This window comes from Girardinichthys multiradiatus, chromosome 22, assembly GCF_021462225.1.
Source record: "Girardinichthys multiradiatus isolate DD_20200921_A chromosome 22, DD_fGirMul_XY1, whole genome shotgun sequence".
NCBI classification, from domain to species: Eukaryota; Metazoa; Chordata; class Actinopteri; order Cyprinodontiformes; family Goodeidae; genus Girardinichthys; species Girardinichthys multiradiatus.
The window spans coordinates 39,119,435-39,141,707 of NC_061814.1; the positions used below are offsets into that span (position 1 = coordinate 39,119,435).

A 22,273-nucleotide genomic window follows, 5' to 3' on the forward strand; every position below is an offset into this window, starting at 1 on the left:
TGCCACTATACCTTTGGTTTCTTTGTGTAAAACACAAAACATGTATCATTTTCTTTCAATTTCACAATAATGCAGTACTTTGTGTTGGTCCACAACATAAAATCCCAGTAATATACAGTAAGCTTGTGGTTGTAAAATGAAAAACCTGAAAAAGTTTAGGGTGCAGAAAGCTTTCACAAGCCACTGGTTGTTGCATACATTATAGTCAGGACCCCAAGAGGTCCATTAGGACCTCTTGGGGTTAAACAAATTTAACCTTTTCTTTAGCACTAACTTGTTGCTCCATGCTTAGGAGTCCCAGGAGGTAATTCTCTGATGCTCAGCAATCCGTTCTTTTGGCTGTGTTTCTACAAAGAAAGAAGGGACAAATTCATATTTATTTCCCCAGAAAAAGTGAGTTCTGGTTGGCTGTGGATGAGCTAATACTGGACTCAGAGAGCTGTTAAGGATTGTTTGGGGTTTTCTCTTAAAGCAAACAGTAGTATATGTATAAGTACAGAAGTCAAATCATATATAATAAAAGGAAATTCACCAAAGTACATGGAAACTTATTTCAGTTATTGGTTTCTTGTTATTCTTTATATATTTAATTGTAATTAATAATGTGAAGTGCTTTTAATTGCCCTTTAAATGACGTGGCTTGCTGTTCACTGTCAGGCCAGATTAATTAGGCAGTAAAAGGTATAACTTACTTTTGGAGAACTACATATAAACCCAGCAATGAAAAAAGCAGCACAGATGACCATCAAATTCTAGCGAGATGTGTTTTTGCACCAATGATCACCGCCATACTACAAAAAAACATATTCATTTGTTCTAATCTACTGTCAATTTGAGATAACGGAGTAGATGTTATTGTTGCTCCCCAGCCTAAAAGTTTATACTTGAGTGGTAATTTACAGCACTGATTTCACTTCGTAGGAATCACTTGGATAAAGATGCAGTTAAATCGAAACCTCTTTCTGTCTTTGCCTTTGGGCAAGCAGCAGACAACAAATAAATGAGAGAAGCACCAACTGATTGTTCTAATATATAAAATAATTCAAACTCTTGAAACACTGCATAATAATTTGAGGCTTTTAATGAATGTTTTGAAAGGCTTTTTTAACCTGAAATGATGCAACACATAATTGCAATGAATGTAAAAATCAACAATGGAGTGCACATATTATTTTTCTCTAATGCACACAGGGTCATAATCATACATGTAAGCGCAAATATGTGTAGGACGTACACTGCCACTAACTTTAGGATACATACATTTTTTTCTGCCACAATTTCATTATTTATCTATTTCATTATTTGGCCCACTATGAGCAACGCACCTGTAACATTTGCACAGCATGATATTACCACCACCATGCTTGACAGTTCATGTTATGTTTTTAGGTTTGAAACCCTTATCCCACCTCCTCCAAACACACTTTATGTTTCTGTGTCCAACAACTCATTTTTTTTCTCTTCTGAACGTGAAACTTTTTTGCAGGACTCATGTGGCTGTCCGTATGCGTAGGTGGAGATTTTATTCGAATTTGAAGGTAGTGCTTTTGGAGAATCTTCTTCGTCAGTGCCCTCTCGGTCCACGTTGATGTTAAACTTGCTTCACTGCTGACAGTTTGATACGTGTAGACATGTGTGTATAACTTTTGATGTGTCCACATTTTGTATAGTGCATGTGTATTGGGATAAAAGGTGTAAAAAACAGAATGTTCTACTGCAGCAAGATTGGGTGGATCTTGCTATGAAGTTACTTTTTTGGCCTAATGATCTGGGGATGAAAGTTCAGTACTCTTTAGTACTCTTTATCCACTGATGCCTATGTATGGTGCAAATAGTAAAGTGTGATGCTTATGTCGTGACTGTTTTCTCAGAATTGCCAGAAATTTCAGTGGCAGCCTGGCTCACCCATTGATCACACTGTGTTCTGCAGTTGAAATCCTGGAGCATTATTTTCCTAAAGCTTTCTATGCCATTGAAATGCAAGACAGATATTCAATAGTGTGATAGCAGTATTACCATTTTCTTTAATCTGAGGGTGAGTTTTGGCCGGACAGTTAAAACTTGGAAACAGTTGGATGTTCCAAAGAGATGACACCAAACATATGAAATCTGTGTTTGGAATGAATACATCAGGCTAACATTAAGGTTGTGATATGGCCTTCCTGAAGCTTTGATCTAAACCCTGGACTACGCTTGAATGTTTGGTCCATGTCAGGAAACGAACCAGTTTAAATATACTCTATCAATTCGGCCAGAAATATCCTGCCAAAGTTACGCCAGAAGATTCTTGATGGCTGTAAAAACATGTAAATCTAATTTCAACACCATGTGGATTAGAAAAAAATCTCAAACTTGTGCACCAAATTCATGTTTTTAAAATGAACCAAAGCTACAACATTACCTGTCCACGCTTAGAAATGAACAGTTCAAATCAAGGCCCCATTATTATGCCATTCATAGCCTTAATGAATTTATGTAAACTTCTGACTCGAACTGTAAGTAAGAATACAAATGAGATTATTTACATTAGACATGTCATTTTTGCTGGTACGAATGAGGGCATTAAGAATCTTCTCCAGGTGGCCCTTGAGCCACGATCTGTCCTGAGGGCTCTGTGTCAGCGGCAGACAAGCATTCCACAAATGCCCAGCAGCTGTGACACACAATTCTCGACTGTCAGCTTTCTCTGCAAAGCTATGTGCAAGAGAAGGAGAAAATAGTCAGATTAAAGCTGAGCCTGAGGCATTGGTCAATGTATCAATCTATTCTAAACAGTACCCGACACTGGACAGAAAGACTTTCAGAGCTTCCCTGTAACTGTCAAGATTTCCACTGGACTTGTAGACGAGGCTCACACCCCTCAAACAGGCAGCACTGCTCAGCATCTCATTCACAGCCATCTGTCCATATCTAGAGATACGTGGAAAGTAATAAACTTTCAGATTAAAGCAAACAATAAATCTGTCAGTGAACTAAACCACAGAAACATGATTTAAACTCTATTAGGCAAAATTTGAGGTTCCAGTTGCTAGCTTTTGTTCAATGCAATTCTCCTAATGTGCACAAGATGTTGCTCTTTCCCTCAGACTACTCTAAGAAAAAAAAGGCTCTAACCTGTATAAATCTAACTTTAGGGTTTTGCAGCAAAGGAATGGTTTCTTAACAACTGTCATCCTCAGGAATTTTAAGAATTAAAAACAATACCTGCTCTAGTACAGCTACATCTCTTTATTGTTTATACAAAATGTAACTATGAATATGAAGTGAGCCACTTAGCCTTGAGATGACATTCATTGTGAAGTGGTGCTGTATAAATAAAGTGAATAAAACTGAACTGAGCTAGACTTACAAAAGACACGGCATTGTACTGAGACTCTTTGCTGCAGCCTCCTCCAGTTGCAAAGCTCTCTGGGTGCAGTGTAACACCAAGCTGTGGTCCTTGACGTGGTGACAGAAGGCAGCCAGCTGGCACCACACCTGCAACTCCACCACAGCATCGGACCAGCTGAATTCAGACGCCATGCCCGCCAGCTTCAGGTGAGGGAGAGAAAAACAGGGAAAAGATGAGAAGAGCTTCAGAGAGGAAACAGAGGAGAAGGCAAAGAAAACAGGACATGAGAAGGGAGAGAATAAAGAAAATGAAAAATAGAAAAAAATGAAGAACAAAAGGCAATAAAGTAGCTGAAAAGGGAAGATAAAAAAAGACAGTTAAAGGAGAATGTATTAAAGGAATTATATAAGACAAATGTAAAGGAAATGAGTGTAAACTAAATCAAGAAAGAACATTTTAAACAATCAAGTGTGATATAGAAAAGGAAGGCCAAAGAAATTATAATATAAAAATGTTTATGAAATATGCCTATGGATGAAAAATGGGTCAAAGGTCATTTTTATTTTGGGTGCATAAATTTGGGGTTAAATCCCTCACAGGATTTCAGATCATGTACGCAAGTGTCTGTCAGTGTTGACTTGTAGAGGAGCGGAGGAACACAAGCTACCTCTGAGATTTTAACGGATGTTTTTACTCTTGTAATTAATATATATTTTTCTTCATCAATTTATTTCAAACATTAGAGAGGCTGACTGCATAAATGTGCCAAAGGGTGCGTAAAGTTCTGTTCTTGCAGTAACCTAAATATTATTGGAGAAATAAGCAGAAATTAATAAAATTAGATGCTTTCCTACCTATTTGGCAGGATGGAGAAAGAATAAAAAAACTAAAAACTTAAGTTTCTGAAATAGGAAATATTTGTAGTCAGCAGTGACTTAAATGGTCAGTAATTAGAATCAATTGCTGATTGTTTAAGTAGAAAGAAACAGCATCACATCTTCACTGACATGCAAGCAGATTTCTACAGTGTGCCAATGAAACTGCACACAGGCGCCAGGGTTTTCTAGATCAAACGCAAAGTGATCCATTGATATCAAGTCAAATTTGTCATTCGAGCACTATCATAATCAAGTTTTGCCAAAATCTAGAACCACACTTGGAGAAAGAAATCCCAACTGTGGGAGTGCTTTCCACTCTAGGGTTTTTGGACAGTGGGACGCTTCTGCAGGAGGTTGGGGCAGCATTTTGGAAACATTCGGCCAATGTGGAGAAATACGTCAGGGGTAATAAAGGACAGAGAGCTGTTTCCAGTCCCCCGATTTATCAAAACGCAACTGTTCTTACAATAGGATGGCCAGTTTATGCAGGGTATCATGGATCACATGTAAAACTCCTACAATCATTACAGGAACCAAAATGTAAAGCATTTTTTAAAATGGGACCAAGAGGTAGAAGAAAATTAGAAAAAAAGAGAAAACATAGAAATAGGACAGCAGACAAACAGATTGAGGTGGGATGAAAAACAAGAAAATTATTTTTTTTTAAACCAGCTGAATACAGAGAGGAGGGCAAGAGAGAAATCAGAGAAAAAAAGTCAACCTAAAGATCCAAAAGTAAAAGAAATGTTTTGGGAAATAATACGGAAGAAAAAAAAATCTGTTTTATATTTTTTTAAAAATAATGCAGAGTTCATCTTGTGACAAAGAACTTTCAGGTGATGACAATAAGCAAGGCAGGAACATTATTTCTTCAGGCAATGATACATGATGAGAAATTGACAGACTTATGAGAGTCAAAGTCATTGAGACATCTGCTGCTGCCATCTGGGCATCAGCTACAGTTGGAAAACACAGACAGGGAGGTACATACTGCTGAAAGACTGGGAATGGAATACTCCATATGCCTTGGATTTCTATTGCTGTGAAGCATTTCCAGTCCAACCAGCACACGATTCATTGCTGCTACTTCCTCATTCTCAGTCTGCAAACAAGAGAGAGAACAGTTCTGAGGGCTTCAATTCAGCCCTCTAACAAATATCCACCAATTTCTTAATTCTAATTACAGAAAAGTCATCCAGATTTACATGTAGCTAGAATTACACACACATGTGCAACTTTGTTGTTTTTTTTTTTTTTTTACAGAAAAATAGATTTAGATCGGTGTTGGTGTGGATAAATATGAACTGGCTAGTTTTTAAAGTGGGGTTCTGTTAAGAGATTATCAGCAGTCAATATTCTACCCGCAGTGAATAACTCTCTTAATGTCTTCACTTTGATAAATCATAATTTCTTTTAAGAGCCAACAGCCTAGGCCCTGCCTAATCTACTCCTGGATATGTTTACATCAACATTAACAACATTAAACGTTATAAGCAGAAGATAATGGCCAAAGCAGTGCTAGGCAAACATTTCTCCCCAAGCAATCATTGCTTGTGTTTTGACAATATCTGCCCCCTCTCAGTTATTCACTTCTTCAGCTCCAAATTGATATTTAATGGAGACAGAGACAGATGTGGAAAACCTATAAAAATGCTCTATGGTAGTACTTTTCAGTACATAAAGTAGTAGTGTGCATGCCTGAGCTAGGCGTCTACATTTCTGTTTCTATTAATCTCTAGATATCTAGTCCATAACAGCCAAAATATTATTAGTGAGGCTTTTTTTGTCACAAAAAGAGCTTTAAACAAGCACTCTGCATAATTAGAAGTTCTTAAAAATAAATGTGCTTGTAAAAATACTTCAGTAACAATTCTTGACATATATGTTTAGCTAAAATCAGGAGTAGTGAAACATTTTACGTTTGGTAATTGCCATTTGTAAAAAGGCTAGAAACAAAGTGTTGGTTGCATAATCAGCAACGCAATGCAGTCAGAAGCAGGCAGTTATGTACGTCCATTTATTATACAGCAGCAGTAGGACTCCTTGTAAATGTCATATTCTGCACAGATGTCTCTTCTCTTGTTTCCCATTAAAATCCATCACTGTCTATAAAACATACAAGCTTCGTATTTATTTGCTCATGCATTTTTTTTTACAATCAGATTAATACATGAGGTCTTCAGTTTAAAACAGGTCAAGTTTAGATTAAAACAGATATACTTTAATACGGAAGGCATTTTTCTTTGTGTTTGTTAGAGCATTAATATGTAACAAAAATAATAAGAATTTCACCATTGTCAATCTGTGGTTGTAAGTTAGCTGTAAAATATTTCAGAAAAAAACTAAAATGGAATTATTTAAAATTAGATTTGGCATGTCAGACCTCACAGAAAACTGGAAATTGTTATGGCCCAGGAGAAGCATCTTTAAATAAAGCATCTGATGCGTGTAAGCAGGTTTAAACACAACGTACACATTTAATTACCATAACAAGTAAGGTGCCTACAAAAATACAAATTTTACCATGATCTCAAAAACATAAAATAATCCTAAAAGTGCACTTCCCTAATGAATAAAAACTGTTTTGAGCCAGCTTCCTGGTCTCTTCTTGAGGCCGAATAAAAGAGCCCGAGTCTCTTTATCTGTAAATAATCTGACCCAGTTGCAAGAATGACTGATGTATCAAATTGGCTATTAAATTCAATTGCATGTTGTTAGCGTGGATGGCTTCATATCCTACATGAACAAACTGAAACATAAGGTAGCTTCATGCTGACATTGTTGTGCTGTAGTAAGGCAAGTATTTTGACATTAGTATCTATCGACAACTTCCATCAGTCTAAGACTGCAATGTAATTTGTTCTGACTGATAAGCCAATGAGCATGATCAAAGTAAGAGAGACAATCCAAACTAAAGGTACCTCATCCTTGAGTATTTCCAGCTTTGAGCCGATCTGCTGAGGCAGGAGCCTGTTAATCTGCACCCATGTGGTTAACACCCGTTTCCTCACTGCAACTGGAACAGTGTCCCCAGTGATGTGGCAACTGGATGTGCAGAGAGCTGAGTTGCACAGCTAGAACAAAGTGTGAAGACTATAATTACAGCCCTGTTAGTGAGGACATTGTGTACGAGACGCTCACGAAGCAAGGGTAGTAAAAAATAAATGACATTAAAAAACAATAAAACAGAACAACATAACCCCACATTCTGGTGTTAAAATAGTTCTGTGAATGAAATTTTCTTTGGCCAATAAACAACTTTAAGATGTGATATTATTAGATATTGCTATATCCTGGGCCAGTAGGTGGCCTGAGAACTTTTGGCTTCCAAAAAACCACTACACACATTATATATTGCACCCAGGCACAATACACCACAAAAGGCAATTTCTTAGTTCTTGTTATAAGCAGACATGATGAAATTTAGTTAATAATTGAATGATAAAAGCTCTTTCATCTTAAGTTAGAGCTTATATTCACAAAGGACCCTCAACAGAGAAAGAAAGGAAGAAACCGAGTTTAATTGGTAGCAAAGAACAGAAAAATCTACCGTAACATCACAAAGAGATCCGGTCATAGAGGCTTATAGGATGCATGCATGGCTGGATGTAACACCCCATTTAAATCTTACAGCCAAAGATTTCTATGGTGATTCATCTTCTGTCATATCCTTTAAAAAAAACGAGTGATGTGTCCTTTACAGCACTTCTGTAAACCCTAATACACTTAATGCCTGCACTAATACATGTGTACATTTATGTAGTTGTACACTGTGGTGTTTTACATTACCTTTCTGATATGCTGCTACTGTATTTAATAATAACACCAGTTTTAGAGGTTGGTAGTTTGGTAAAAAGATAAATGAATAAGAAATAAAAAGTCATTCACATATCAGTCTGGAAAGAATAAAAATACGCCATTTTGGAACACCAGAGAACCACAGTCAGACACATAATTCACCAGTGGAGAAAACATGGAGTAGTGGTGAACCTTCTCGGGAGAGACTGGTCCGGTCAACCAAAATTACTCCAAAAAAGCAATAACAGAATAAAGGAGTAGTAAGAAGTAAGAAGTAAGAAGTAAATAAGAGAGTAATTAAGTCAGTGAATAAGCATGTAAGTAAAAAAATGCATATCATTGATCATTAGGTAAATGAACAACAGGTAAGTAAGTAGATAACAAACAAATCAATACATAAATAATCAACAGATAATAATTCAAATGGTAGGTTAGGTAAGTATGTAGATAAATAACTAAATAAATATAGTTTACACAACTAAGGGTTAAAAAATGAAAAGCGTAAAAATATTTGCGGGTGTGAGTTATCCTGTACAATTCCAGTGAAAAACAAACAAATCTGATTGAGGGAAAAAACATAAAGCATTAACTGCTACAGCAACCTGGTTGTACAAGTGTCCAAACCTAAAGTAATAATAATACATCTATTTATTTAATTACAACATTTAGTCTTCTTTGGAATGAGTCTATCAACATCTTGACTTTGTAATACTTGACAACTCTACCCTACAGAATTGTGAGGAATTTCTCTAGGGACCTCACAGATTTCTACTAGATATAGTTCTGAACTCTAGCTAGGCTATTTCAAAACTTAATTTTCCTTTCATTATGTCATAATTATGTTGATATGGATACATACAAACGGTGGCAGCGGTGGTATAGATTTTTCCTGTAACTGGTGGGTTGCCAGTTCAAACCCCTGTCTGCATCAATCGTTGTGTCTTTGGGCAAGGCACTTCACCGGCCTTGCCTGTTGATGGTGGTCAGAGGGCCCGGTAGTGCTGATTGTATGGGAGCCTCACTTCTGTCACTGTGCCCCAGGGCAGCTGTGGCTACAATATAGCTCACAACTGTCAGTGTGTGTATTAATGGGTGGATGACGGATTGCAGTGTAAAGTGCTTTGGGGTGTCTGCACTGTACAAGCGCCTGCCATTTGCCATTTACATGGACTCAGTGTGACGCTGAGAATTAAAAAACCCTCTCCATCTTCAGCTTAACTGAATGTTTTGAGAACTTTTCAGAATTTTATTTACCTTGATAAAACTGAATGATCCATCTGAAGTGAGATAACCCCCTGGCATGATGCTGCCACCACCATGTTTCATCAAAGGTATGGTGTTGTTTTGTGTTGTAATGTTCAGTGCTGTTTCTCTGCTAAACATTTCTTTAGGAATTGTGGCCCAATGGTTGGAATTTGGTTCCCTTAGGTGATGTTTGGCAGCTTCAACAGTGTATTAGTTGAAGGATGTGCACACTTACATCCCTGTACATTTATTTACTTAAAATGTCTCTCAAAATGTATGCACCCCTTTACTTAAAATTAGATTTTTGATGAAAGGATATACATAAAGAAAAGCTGCAATAACTTGGTTTCATAAGTATTAATAAAAAATAAATTAACATTTGTCTTTCACTTTGTTTAATCTTGATTGGCAGAAATTATTCCTCAAGGTTTATATATAAGACTCTTAACTGTATTTTTACTTTCAGCTCTTGCTCTAGTTGCTTCACTCTCAGTCTGGTCTTTGAAGAATAAAGAATAAAGTTAATGCTTATTATTACGTGGTTTTTTTTACGACAGCCACCAGGTTTAAACCTGATTTACAGCAAGCTTACATTTGTGTTGTCTTTTAGCCACGCTTAAATGTCAAGTCATGCTACAAACTGTGGATTGGATTTAAAAACTGTTTTGCATCACATTTTAACTTTTCTTTAGTTTATACATGTATGAATATATTTGAAGTAGATAGTTCTGGAAAAGGCCAGCTCTCTTTTGAGTCTTTAAATTTTTTCTTATAACAGTCAGAGGTTAGTCAATTCTAAGTTAAATATACAGTCTTTATACAATCTTTGCATTTTGGGGATATGTGGTGACACCTACCTCTAATGCCTTCCGTGCATCCTGCAAGGCAGCAGGGTCTAAGTGGACCTCATGGGTGCTGGTAGCCTGTTCTTTTCCCTTCTCTGCTCTGCTTTTACTCCTTGCGGTTGCCGCCGTGGGCTTTGTGCAATCTCTTGCAGACAGAGGCTGGATCAGCCCGCGAGCGACAGCATCACAAAGCATTACACACAGGGTACGATTTCTGAGAGAAACAACACAAAGAATGCCCCACACTGAGATCATTATTTAAAATAAGCAGATTAACATACAGTACAGACCAAAAAGTTGGACACACCTTCTCATTCAAAGAGTTGTCTTTATTTTCATGACTATGGATATTGTAGCTTCACGCTGAAGGCATCAAAACTATGAATTAACACATGTGGAATTATATACTGAACAAAAAAGTGTGAAACAACTGAAAATATGTCTTATATTCTAGGTTCTTCAAAGTAGCCACCTTTTGCTTTGATTACTGCTCTGCACACTCTTGGTATTCTGTTGATGAGCTTCAAGAGATAGTCACCTGAAATGGTTTTGACTTCACAGGTGTGCCCTGTCAGGTTTAATAAGTGGGATTTCAAGCCTTATAAATGGGGTTGGGACCATCAGTTGTGTTGTGCAGGAGGTGGATACAGTACACAGCTGATAGTCCTACTGAATAGACTGTTAGAGTTTGTATTATGGCAAGAAAAAAGCAGCTAAGTGAAGAAAAACGAGTGGCAATTATTACTTTAAGAAATGAAGGTCAGTCAGTCCGAACAACTGGGAAAACTTTGAAAGTGTCCCCAAGTGCAGTCACAAAAACCATCAAGCGCTACAAAGAAACTGGCTCACATGAGGACCACCCCAGGAAAGGAAGACCAAGAGTCACCTCTGCTGCGGACGATAAGTTCATCCGAGTCACCTGCCTCAGAAATCGCAGGTTAACAGCAGCTCAGATTAGAGAACAGGTCAATGCCACACAGAGTCCTAGCAGCAGACACATCTCTAGAACAACTGTTAAGAGGAGACTGTGTGAATCAGGCCTTCATGGTAAAATAGCTGCTAGGAAACCACAGCTGAGGACAGGCAACAAGCAGAAGAGACTTGTTTGGGCTAAAGAACACAAGGAATGGACATTAGACCAGTGGAAACCTGTGCTTTGGTCTGATGAGTCCAAGTTTGAGATCTTTGGTTCCAACTACCGTGTCTTTGTGCGGCGCAGAAGAGGTGAACGGATGGACTCTAGATGCCTGGTTTCCACCGTGAAGCATGGTGGAGGAGGTGTGATGGTGTGGGGGTGCTTTGCTGGTGACACTGTTGGGGATTTATTCAAAATTGAAGGCATACTGAACCAGCATGGCTACCACAGCATCTAGCAGCGGCATGCTATTCCATCCGGTTTGCGTTTAGTTGGACCATCATTTATTTTTCAACAGGACAATGACCCCAAACACACCTCCAGGCTGTGTAAGGGCTATTTGACCAAGAAGGAGAGTGATGGGGTGCTGCGCCAGATGACCTGGCCTCCACAGTCACCGCACCTGAACCCAATCAAGATGGTTTGGGGTGAGCTGGACCGCAGTGTGAAGGCAAAAGGGCCAACAAGTGCTAATCATCTCTGGGAACTCCTTCAAGACTGTTGGAAAACCATTTCAGGTGACTACCTCTTGAAGCTCATCAACAGAATACCAAGAGTGTGCGGAGCAGTAATCAAAGCAAAAGGTGGCTACTTTGAAGAACCTAGAATATAAGACATATTTTCAGTTGTTTCACACTTTTTTTGTTCAGTATATAATTCCACATGTGTTAATTCATAGTTTTGATGCCTTCAGTGTGAAGCTACAATATTCATAGTCATGAAAATAAAGAAAACTCTTTGAATGGGAAGGTGTGTCCAAACGTTTGGCCTGTAGTGTAGTAGAAACATCACTGTTTAACCTGTTGTGAAAAAATTATCTTACAACAGACAACAAAATGTGTCTCTAGCTAAACTCTTACATTTAGATACTGATATAGATGTCCTGTTTAGGTTTATACAATAAAAGATAAGACTCGTTCACCACTTTAAGTGATTAAAACAGCTTTGCATTATTGATTATTGATCTGAATTAATGTTTTTTAAATTTTACCTTAGCTGAGAAACTCTGTAAACAGACTGGTCTTTTAGAGTCAAGATAAAATCACTTCTAGACTGAAGGAACTCTTTTTAAAGCCCACTGAATAAGTGATATGCATACTCATTAGTCTAAAAACAACCCTCTTTCATGATGACATCTTTCAAATACTACACTGAAAGAAATACTACACTGCTGAATGATGAAATTTCACATGAAAAGCTCTAAACTAATCAAATCTGTTGTTACTGAGGCAGCTTGTTTTTAAAGCACTGACATGAATCTTTTCACAACCTCAGATCTAATATATGAACTATACAGGTCCTTCTCAAAATATTAGCATATTGTGATAAAGTTAATTATTTTCCATAATGTCATGATAAAAATGTAACATTCATATATTTTAGATTCATTGCACACTAACTGAAATATTTCAGGTCTTTTATTGTCTTAATACGGATGATTGTAGCATACAGCTCATGAAAACCCAAAATTCCTATCTCACAAAATTAGCATATTTCATTCGACCAATAAAAGAAAAGTGTTTTTAATACAAAAAACGTCCACCTTCAAATAATCATGTACAGTTATGCACTCAATACTTGGTCGGGAATCCTTTTGCAGAAATGACTGCTTCAATGCGGCGTGGCATGGAGGCAATCAGCCTGTGGCACTGCTGAGGTCTTATGGAGGCCCAGGATGCTTCGATAGCGGCCTTTAGCTCATCCAGAGTGTTGGGTCTTGAGTCTCTCAACGTTCTCTTCACAATATCCCACAGATTCTCTATGGGGTTCAGGTCAGGAGAGTTGGCAGGCCAATTGAGCACAGTGATACCATGGTCAGTAAACCATTTACCATTGGTTTTGGCACTGTGAGCAGGTGCTTTTCAGCAGATGGAAGCATGAAGTGCTCCAAAATCTCCTGATAGCTAGCTGCATTGACCCTGCCCTTGATAAAACACAGTGGACCAACACCAGCAGCTGACACGGCACCCCAGACCATCACTGACTGTGGGTACTTGACACTGGACGTCTGGCATTTCCTTCTCCCCAGTCTTCCTCCAGACTCTGGCACCTTGATTTCTGAATGACATGCAGAATTTGCTTTCATCCGAAAAAAGTACTTTGGACCACTGAGCAACAGTCCAGTGCTGCTTCTCTGTAGCCCAGGTCAGGCGCTTCTGCCGCTGTTTCTGGTTCAAAAGTGGCTTGACCTGGGGAATGCGGCACCTGTAGCCCATTTCCTGCACACGCCTGTGCACGGTGGCTCTGGATGTTTCTACTCCAGACTCAGTCCACTGCTTCCGCAGGTCCCCCAAGGTCTGGAATCGGCCCTTCTCCACAATCTTCCTCAGGGTCCGGTCACCTCTTCTCGTTGTGCAGCGTTTTCTGCCACACTTTTTCCTTCCCACAGACTTCCCACTGACGTGCCTTGATACAGCACTCTGGGAACAGCCTATTCGTTCAGAAATTTCTTTCTGTGTCTTACCCTCTTGCTTGAGGGTGTCAATAGTGGCCTTCTGGACAGCAGTCAGGTCGGCAGTCTTACCCATGATTGGGGTTTTGAGTGATGAACCAGGCTGGGACTTTTAAAGGCCTCAGGAATCTTTTGCAGGTGTTTAGAGTTAACTCGTTGATTCAGATGATTAGGTTCATAGCTCGTTTAGAGACCCTTTTAATGATATGCTAATTTTGTGAGATAGGAATTTTGGGTTTTCATGAGCTGTATGCCAAAATCATCCGTATTAAGACAATAAAAGACCTGAAATATTTCAGTTAGTGTGCAATGAATCTAAAATATATGAATGTTAAATTTTCATCATGACTTTATGGAAAATAATGAACTTTATCACAATATGCTAATATTTTGAGAAGGACCTGTATTATGTTGAAGAAGTATTAGATTTTCTATCAGGACACTGAAGAGTACAATAAGATAGTTTAACTACCCTATAGTTTTCATTCTCTGGAGCATTTCCACTAGATTTTGAAAGGTAGGAAGCAGGAGTTCGTACTCCCCAGCAGCCAGCAGGTGGTTATTATAGTTCCACAAGTAAATGGCTGCATTCTCTACCAGCCAAGGCTCCTCAATCTCCACCCCGAGCTCTCCTCCCCGCAAGAAGCTGGAGGTGGCATAGGCAGACAGAGCCTGGATCCAGTCCCTGTAAAAGAGTTCAACAGGTACGGTTTATAGTTGGAAGACATGAAGAAAACAGTTGAAGAAGAAGCAGAAACAACCAATGATTTTTTATGAGTTCAAAAGAATTTTAAAATAAAAAGGTACGTAAAATAATCAGCAACAGCTTCAGATAATGAATAATGGAAAAAATGACTGCATCAACTTTAAGATGTTTATTTTATGAATGTGGCTGCAGACTGAAATAATCGCATTTATTTTTATTAACTTGAAATACCTAGTTTACATAACAACACGTTGCTTATGATATAACTAATATAATGATATGCCATTCTAAAATGATGTCTAATGTAATTGCACTTAGCAAGACTTATTTATGACAAAGCCACAATGGAATTTTGTATTTTATTAACAATTCTGGTCCAAACAGTGCTGAACACCATTGATTTTGTGAATTACTGGTTCTGTCCTGTTTTAACCAGCATCAACCTCATTCCAGAGAGAAGTATCCAGATTTCCTACACAGCCTTGAGAAAGAGTGGAAAAGTATGAAATATAATAATTTTTTAGGTCTGGATAAGTACTGAAAAAATAAAATTCATCAGAGAAAAATGTTTCTCTTTCCAGATTTTCTTCCAACTAATTTTCTAAAGGAACAAATGTAAAAGGTTTACTAAATTAAATGATTTTCACATTGATGGTAATTTATTTTGACATGTTTTATCCATGATTTGCTGAATCACACAATGACTTTAACATTTAACCATCAATATTTTGGTTTTCACTCACTTACTGACTGCACACTAACTCAGAAATAAAAAAGGGGCAATTTCTCTACATCTTTTGTCCCCAGTTAACTTTAAATTCCAGTTGAACTGGACCTGTGGTTCCTAAACTTGGACATACATGCTAAAACAAAGCGTTAAAAGTAGTTTTATAAGGAATTTTTATTAATAAAATAAAGATGTCATAGTGCAAAACAGTGCGATAAAGAAGCAAACTCCATTCCTTATTTGACAAGTCCAAAAATTCTAGATTTAAAATTAGAGAATAGCATAAAAATGGTTCTATACTATATTTTTAAAATCAGAATCCAATCATATCATTGTGTTGCTTCAATATTTGTGCAACCAAAAAATAATAAGACCTGACTACTATTGAAGCAGGTTCAGTTTTTATACTTTGGCCAGTTATATTTAAATGGCCAGAATAATTTTAAAGACTAAAAACAAAACCTGAAATTTGAATCTGGAAAGTAAAACTTGGACAGTGTAGGAACCCTGGTAAAGAGCTGCTGCAGCATCAGACCCGTACAAAAATTATGATACATCTGGATTTACAATTAGGCTTAAAAACATTTGACAGCTGGGCACAAAACATGGACTGAAGTTAAAATATCAAATTTTAAAATTATTACATGTAGCATGTGTATAAAACAAAAAAATTGTGATATTCTGTCAGAATAAAAAACACTTTCTTGATCTTGACTACATCCTAATTTTAATAAATAAATTAAAAAAGTTTGATCTCAATTAGGACTGCTCATAGCAATTATTTTAGTATCTAAATGACATATTTTACAACAAGAAGCTGTTTATTTTTAATTATTTTAACAACGCACCTTTAAATTTATAGCATAACATAAAATAAATGTAAACAAAGATTTCCACTTTAAAATATGAAATATGTGTCTAAAATAAAGCTATTGTATATGTTTCAACAAAAAAAGCCTAGGTCTTCAGAATGGTAATTACAATTAGAGTGAACTGGAAATAAACAAATGCAGATATCAGTTTCATCACAAGTGCATATTGCTTTTATCCATCCATCCATCCATTGTTTATACCAGCTTGTCCTTGCAGGTTAGTGTGTGTGTGTGTGTGTGTCTATAGACTATAGAGATTACTTTAGACAGTCAATATAGACTCTATAGACTGGCCAGTCTATAGAGTCTATATTGACTGGCAGCCCTAGTTTTTAGCACTGGGTGTGCGATCACTAGCAACATCCTTCCTTCCTTCCATACCTCTTTCAGCAAGTTTCTTTTCTTCTTTTTTAAACTTAGTTACACAAACAGTCCTGGTCTTTTAAGAGTTCAAACCAATTTGTGCTAGCAGTAATTAAAATAAATATGGATAGCAATTGGCAAATTTTTATCTAAAGGCATTCATGTACATTTAAATGTGTGCAAATTGCACCAAATCAAAATATTTGTTTCGCTCAGTTTCAGAGCAGATCTGTCGTTAAGTGTAGTTTGAGATTTAGAAGGACTTGCAAACTTAGGTTTAGCCTCATGACTTTGCCCTAGATCATTTTATTCAATACAATTTCAAATAAGTAGGTTAAATTCATCAGGTTTTTCTACATGAGTATGCAACTTGTTTTTACATGTAAACAACCCAGCATGGGTTCTCCTCAGCAACACCCACCCACCTTTCCTGTGGCGGCACAGCTGGGCCGTTAAGCTGCACTCCCTTTTCTAACAGCTTTTGGACCGTGGCCTGAGTAAGACAGAACAAATACATTTCTCCAGATTCGAAAGATGACATCAGAAGTGACATCCTGTTACAATATCTTCATAATAAAAAAAGAACTGAACTCTCACTGTGGCTATGACAACATCTCTAGAGGCGTCAAAGCTTGCCCATCAAAGAAAAAACAAAAAAAGGACCAATGGCAGAAAATTTAGGTAAGACTAGAGGGGGTGGTATTAATCATAAGAATAAATTAATGAATTCTAAGCCAATTCCCAGAAAAAATAGTCATGTGTCACAGAACAAAGCAAGAGAAACATGAAAGAAGCTAGAAAGGACACTGCTGTGTGGGTGTGTGAGTTTTGGCAAGGTCATGTCGTGGCTGTGCATGGTTGTCTTCATTTTCTTCAAAGTGCTGTCAAGTTAACATCTCTATAGGCTTAATGAAGACTTAAGGCTGCAAGCCTGATGAGATGCAAGATTACACAGAAAGACAAGCTCGTACGACAAACCCAACAACTTCTGACTCTGACCAATCTCGGTGCAGCCCCATGGGCTTGTTAAAAAATAATCCCATAATGCATGAATACTTCTCTGTGGAGCGTTTGTTGACGAGCTGGAGCAGAAGAAACAAGCACAATCTTCTTAGAAACTAACAAAGTCTAAATTGTCTGATTCTAAACATAAAGCCCACAAAATATATTTACAAATTAGTATTATATTAAAATAAATAGTGAAAAAAAAGGGAATTTAGATGAATTTGACAAACAAAATGAAAAAATATGTTTTAATTATTGATAAACGTTCAACATTAATTTACTATCAATGTGGGTTTTTTATTAATGAAAACGTTACTGCTGAAAAACGAAATGTTATTTGATGGAACAATTCTTTTTTTTATATACTGACTCTTAATTTGCACGAAAACAATGAAAGTATCTTTAAAGCAGCTCAGATAGTTGAATCTGAGAACACAGTAATGTGCCTTATTATCTAAGTAGAAATGATGGAATGAAACAACTCCTTGTTGAAACAATCCTCATTGTTGGGTGATTTAAAACACAACTTTTTGAAAACATACCTCAGCATTGATGAAGCAAATTTCGGCTAAAATACGCAATATGTGTCCATTATTTTGGTTTCCACTGCAGTCATGATGAGACTGCGTGCTGCTTTTTTCTCCTGAGCGTTTATCTTCTGCAGAGAATAAAAAACATTTTGGAAGTGAAACAAAATGTCTTAATGTTACAAGTGTTAGCACAAAAATACTGATTTCTGTCCACTTGTTATTTGAGCGGAACTGTTGATAGATCATAACATATCAGTTGCTAGACTTATAGCAGGTTGATTTTTAAACAGAGCTGCACAGTGGTGCAGTTGGTAGCACTGTTGCCTTGCAGCAAGAAGGTCCTGGGTTCAATTCCCAGCTGGGGCTCTTTCTGCATGGAGTTTGCATGTTCTCCCTGTGCATGTGTGGGTTCTCACTGGGTACTCCAGCTTCCTCCCACAGTCCAAACACATGCCTGTTAGGTTAATTGGTCACTCTAAACTGCCCTTAGGTGTATGAGTGTGTTCATGGTTATTTTTGTGTTGCCCTGCGATGGACTGGCGATCTGTCCAGGGTGTACCCCGCCTCTCGCCCATAGACTGCTGGAGATAGACACCAGCTTCCCCGCGACCCACTATGGAATAAGTGGTGACTGACTGAAAAAAAAGCAATTTATTTTAAAGTGAAATCAATTAAAATGATACATAGGTGTAAATATATAGTGAGTTTTGTCTAATCCATAAAGTGTCACAATTATGCAAAACGACTCAAATATATACATACACCCCCAGGATTTACCTGAAAACAAGTTGTACCTCAAACTTGAGTTTTTTGTTGCCATTAGCAATCTTCTTCCATGATCCTGGCTGCATATCTGGTTATTTTGGTCAATCAGAATTGCTACGGCTAGTTTAAATTGGCTGGTTGGTTTCACAAATATTTCACAGGCTTAAGGCTGAGGCTTAGAGAAGGCCATCCCAGAGTCTTAGTTTAGTCTTATGTAAAGCGTTTGGCAACATTATCATGTTTCAACACCCAACTGTGTCCAAGCTTAAACCATCTAGATGTTGATTTGACGTGAAGTTGAAGAACTTGTAAGAAGTCCTACTTTATTATTGCATCCACTTTGTGCAATGCACCAAGACCAAATGCATTAAAAGCTCGCAGCCTGTTGCAGTCAATGCGATTCTTGACAGTTGGTACATGACCGTGGCTATTTAAAAATGTTTGTCGTTATTGTGTCCAAATAGCTAAATTTGTATCTTTTCTGACCATAAACATTTTCTCAAGAAGAAATTTGACTTGTCCATGTGGGCAGCTGCAAATTACAGACAGGTTTGAAGGTGTCACTGTGAAAAGTAATGAAGGTCTTCTAACAGGTTTCTAAAATGTATCTTTATCTGAGGGAAACAGTTAAGGTGAGGTGGTTGAAATCTGGATAAAAATGGGTGAACCATCTGGACAATGGTCTGAAACACAAAGCAACACTGAATTTGAAGTGGTTAAAGGAAGCTAACATTGAGTTTCTGGTAGAGTCCGACATCCACCTTCTTGAAAATCTGCAGACTATTCTGGAAAGCTAGGCCAGTGCCAGCAAATCAATGAGTTTGAATGAACTCTACACCAAAAAAAAGTGGTCAAATATCAGAAAGTATTATGCCAGAAGCTTGTTAATTGCTACCACAGGCATGTGGTTGAGGTGCAACTTGCTACGGGACATTTAACCAAATATTATCGGGGGTGTATGCATACATTTGAGCCTGTATGCATATTTCTCAATGTGGACATTAGGAAGATTTCACAATAAATTCTAATTAAAAAGTAATCAGAGTTGCATGTTAAATCATAATATCACCTCTGAAAAGTCCTAAATAAATCTGAGGTTTGTGGTCATAATGAGCACATTTAAGCATCTCAGTCTCATTGTACTTTAACTTAATTGCCAGGAATTTCATCAACTTACTGTCATTCTCTGAACTCTTCCATCGCCCATCATCATAAAGCAAACAAAATCGACATGCAGCCAGGCACACATCCCAGACTTTCTGTTTCCTGGCCGTCTTTGCTAGAGTCGCCCACAACTTTACTCTGAAACAGTGGGGAAATACAACTGATTTAGAGAGGATTACTTCTGTTAGATTGAAAAGCTGAACTTTAAATGATGGTAACTTTTGGATATCTACGCATGCTCTGATTAAGCTTGTCTGAAGACTTGAAGTTAGTGACAGAAGGATAAATGGAGCAGTCGATACTGTACTGCAAATGAGAAGTTGTAATGAAACTAGACTGACTGTTATTCTTATACAAGAGCTTTAACTGCTGACGGGAGTAATAAATTAACTATTCATTAGTATCTAATGTTCAGTGATAATGCAGAGAAGTAAATTCAACTAGCCATAAACTCGTCAGCATATAGTCAATTTTCATACTGAATTTCAGAAAGTGTAACAATATATATATATTGCCTAATAAAAGTATTCCCGCTACTTTTTCACATTTTGCCACATTACAACCACAAACTAATGCATTTTACTGGGATTTTCTGTAATAGATCAGCTCACAGTAGTGCAGGATTGTAAAGAGGAAGTAAAATAATGTTTTCCACATGTTTTATAATTGAAAATCTGAATGCTGTGTCATGTGTTTGTATTCAGCTCCCCTGAGTCAACACATATAACTGCAAGTCTTTTGGGTTATGTCTCTACCAACTTTGCAGAGAGAGAATTCTTCACCTTTTTTCTTCGCATAATAGCCTAATTTCAGTCCACTTAGCTGAAGAGCGATTTAAATGTTGCCACAGATTCTCATTTTGATTTGGCTTGAGATCATTTTACCATGTGAATATGCTGTGATCTTAATTATTCAGTTTTAGCTCCGGCTGTTTGAATAGGGTTGTTGTCCTGCTGAACGATAAGTGTCAGTTAGAGTTAGAGAAAAATGTCCCTATATGATGCTACCACCACGTTTCAAGGTGTTGATGTTGTGTTCAGGGTAAAATGCAGTTAGTTTTCTGGCACATATAAAGTTTAAGATATAGACCAAAAACTTCAGCTTTAGTGCCATCTGACCAGAGGGCCCTCTGCCTTCTTAGGGCTTTCATTCAACAATTTAACTAGCTCACCACTCCTACATAAGGGCCAGATTTGTGAAGTGCATGATTAAAAAAGTTGTACTCCAGACAGATTCTCCCGATTGAGCTGTGGTTCTCTGCAGCTCCTCCAGAGCTACAACAGAACTCTTTGCTTCTTCTGTGCTTAATGCTCTCCTTGCCCAGCCTGCCACTTTAGGTGGACGGCCATGTCTTGGCAGGTTTGCAGCTCTGTCATACTCTTTCCATCTTCAGATGATGGATTGAACAGAGCTCTGAGAGATGTTTAAAGCTTGGATATTGTTTACTGGGATTAAATGAGACACAAGGGGACTCTATTTACTAATTAGGGTGACTTCCGAAGGCAGTTTTTGCCTATATTTTATTTATGGGTAAAAGAGTAAACAGGGCAGAATAAATGTGCTTTTATTAGATTTTTGTTTGTAATGAAATTTCAAATCAGTTTATCATTTTCCTTCCAGTTCTCAATTATGTGCTATTTTGTGTTGGTCTAACACTTAAAATCTCAATAAAATATAATGGTTTATCTTTCAAGAGGTAAAAATGCTTTTTCAAGCCAATGCAATCACATCACACAAGAAAGAACATACAGATTTTTCTCAGTTCATATTCTTTTTGATCACAGTTACTAAATGCCAGAGTGGAAACACACACCTTGTTGTATCATCTTTGTCTTTACTTTGTCTATCCAGGTAACCATCCAGCCTCTCCATACAGATGGAATGATGCTTAGCCTTAGCAGCAAGGTCAGCTACTGGCTCTGATCCAAGACTTCCTGTAGGAACTACACAGTGGTTGTAAAGTCAAGCCCTTATAAAACTGGAAAAGCTTCTATATTGTCTAAAACAATGTTTCATAGACAAAATAATAAAATTGCACATTCCAAAAAATATATTTTACAGACCTCAACTTTAAAAGCAGTTTAAGGGGCAATACTAATTCGTGGTTACATTACAAGCTGCTAACTATTATTTCCATATCTCTCAAGGGCTTCATCATGTGCTGGCTTTCAAGAAAAAAAAGCACAATAATTAAGTGTCTTCATTTAGAAAGATGCTTGAGGTTCCTCCACAGAAGCAAGAAGTGCCTCTGGGAAGCAAAGCTTTTAACCCAAGCATGAGGAAAAAGTTATTTGACTAGCTGTCAAAGGAGAGTTCTACCCTGCGTCATTAGGGCTGCTGAGTGTTGAAGTCAAACTGTGGAACAGGGAGTCTGGAAAGAGGCAAGGATTAAAGGCTCTCCCAAAGCTCAGACCCTTCTGCTCCCTAGAGCTGATGGGTCCTCTCTCTGAGCAACAC

At 37.6% G+C, this 22,273-nt stretch overlaps 1 protein-coding gene across 4 annotated transcripts in view; it reads right to left on the reverse strand.

Annotated features, from left to right (window-relative positions):
• Positions 1-22,273, reverse strand: part of LOC124858663 (cilia- and flagella-associated protein 46) — an 80,748-nt gene that overhangs the window by 43,992 nt on the left and 14,483 nt on the right. For all 4 annotated transcript variants that reach the window (XM_047350788.1, XM_047350787.1, XM_047350786.1 and 1 more), the window contains 12 exons: positions 21,630-21,759; positions 19,830-19,954; positions 17,900-18,015; positions 16,778-16,845; positions 14,157-14,369; positions 10,110-10,311; positions 7,131-7,283; positions 5,201-5,311; positions 3,350-3,531; positions 2,779-2,910; positions 2,526-2,694; positions 275-347 (listed from right to left, as the gene is read on the reverse strand). In XM_047350788.1, the coding sequence (XP_047206744.1) occupies positions 275-347; positions 2,526-2,694; positions 2,779-2,910; positions 3,350-3,531; positions 5,201-5,311; positions 7,131-7,283; positions 10,110-10,311; positions 14,157-14,369; positions 16,778-16,845; positions 17,900-18,015; positions 19,830-19,954; positions 21,630-21,759 (1,674 nt within the window). The remainder of the gene's footprint in view (positions 1-274; positions 348-2,525; positions 2,695-2,778; positions 2,911-3,349; positions 3,532-5,200; positions 5,312-7,130; positions 7,284-10,109; positions 10,312-14,156; positions 14,370-16,777; positions 16,846-17,899; positions 18,016-19,829; positions 19,955-21,629; positions 21,760-22,273) is intronic.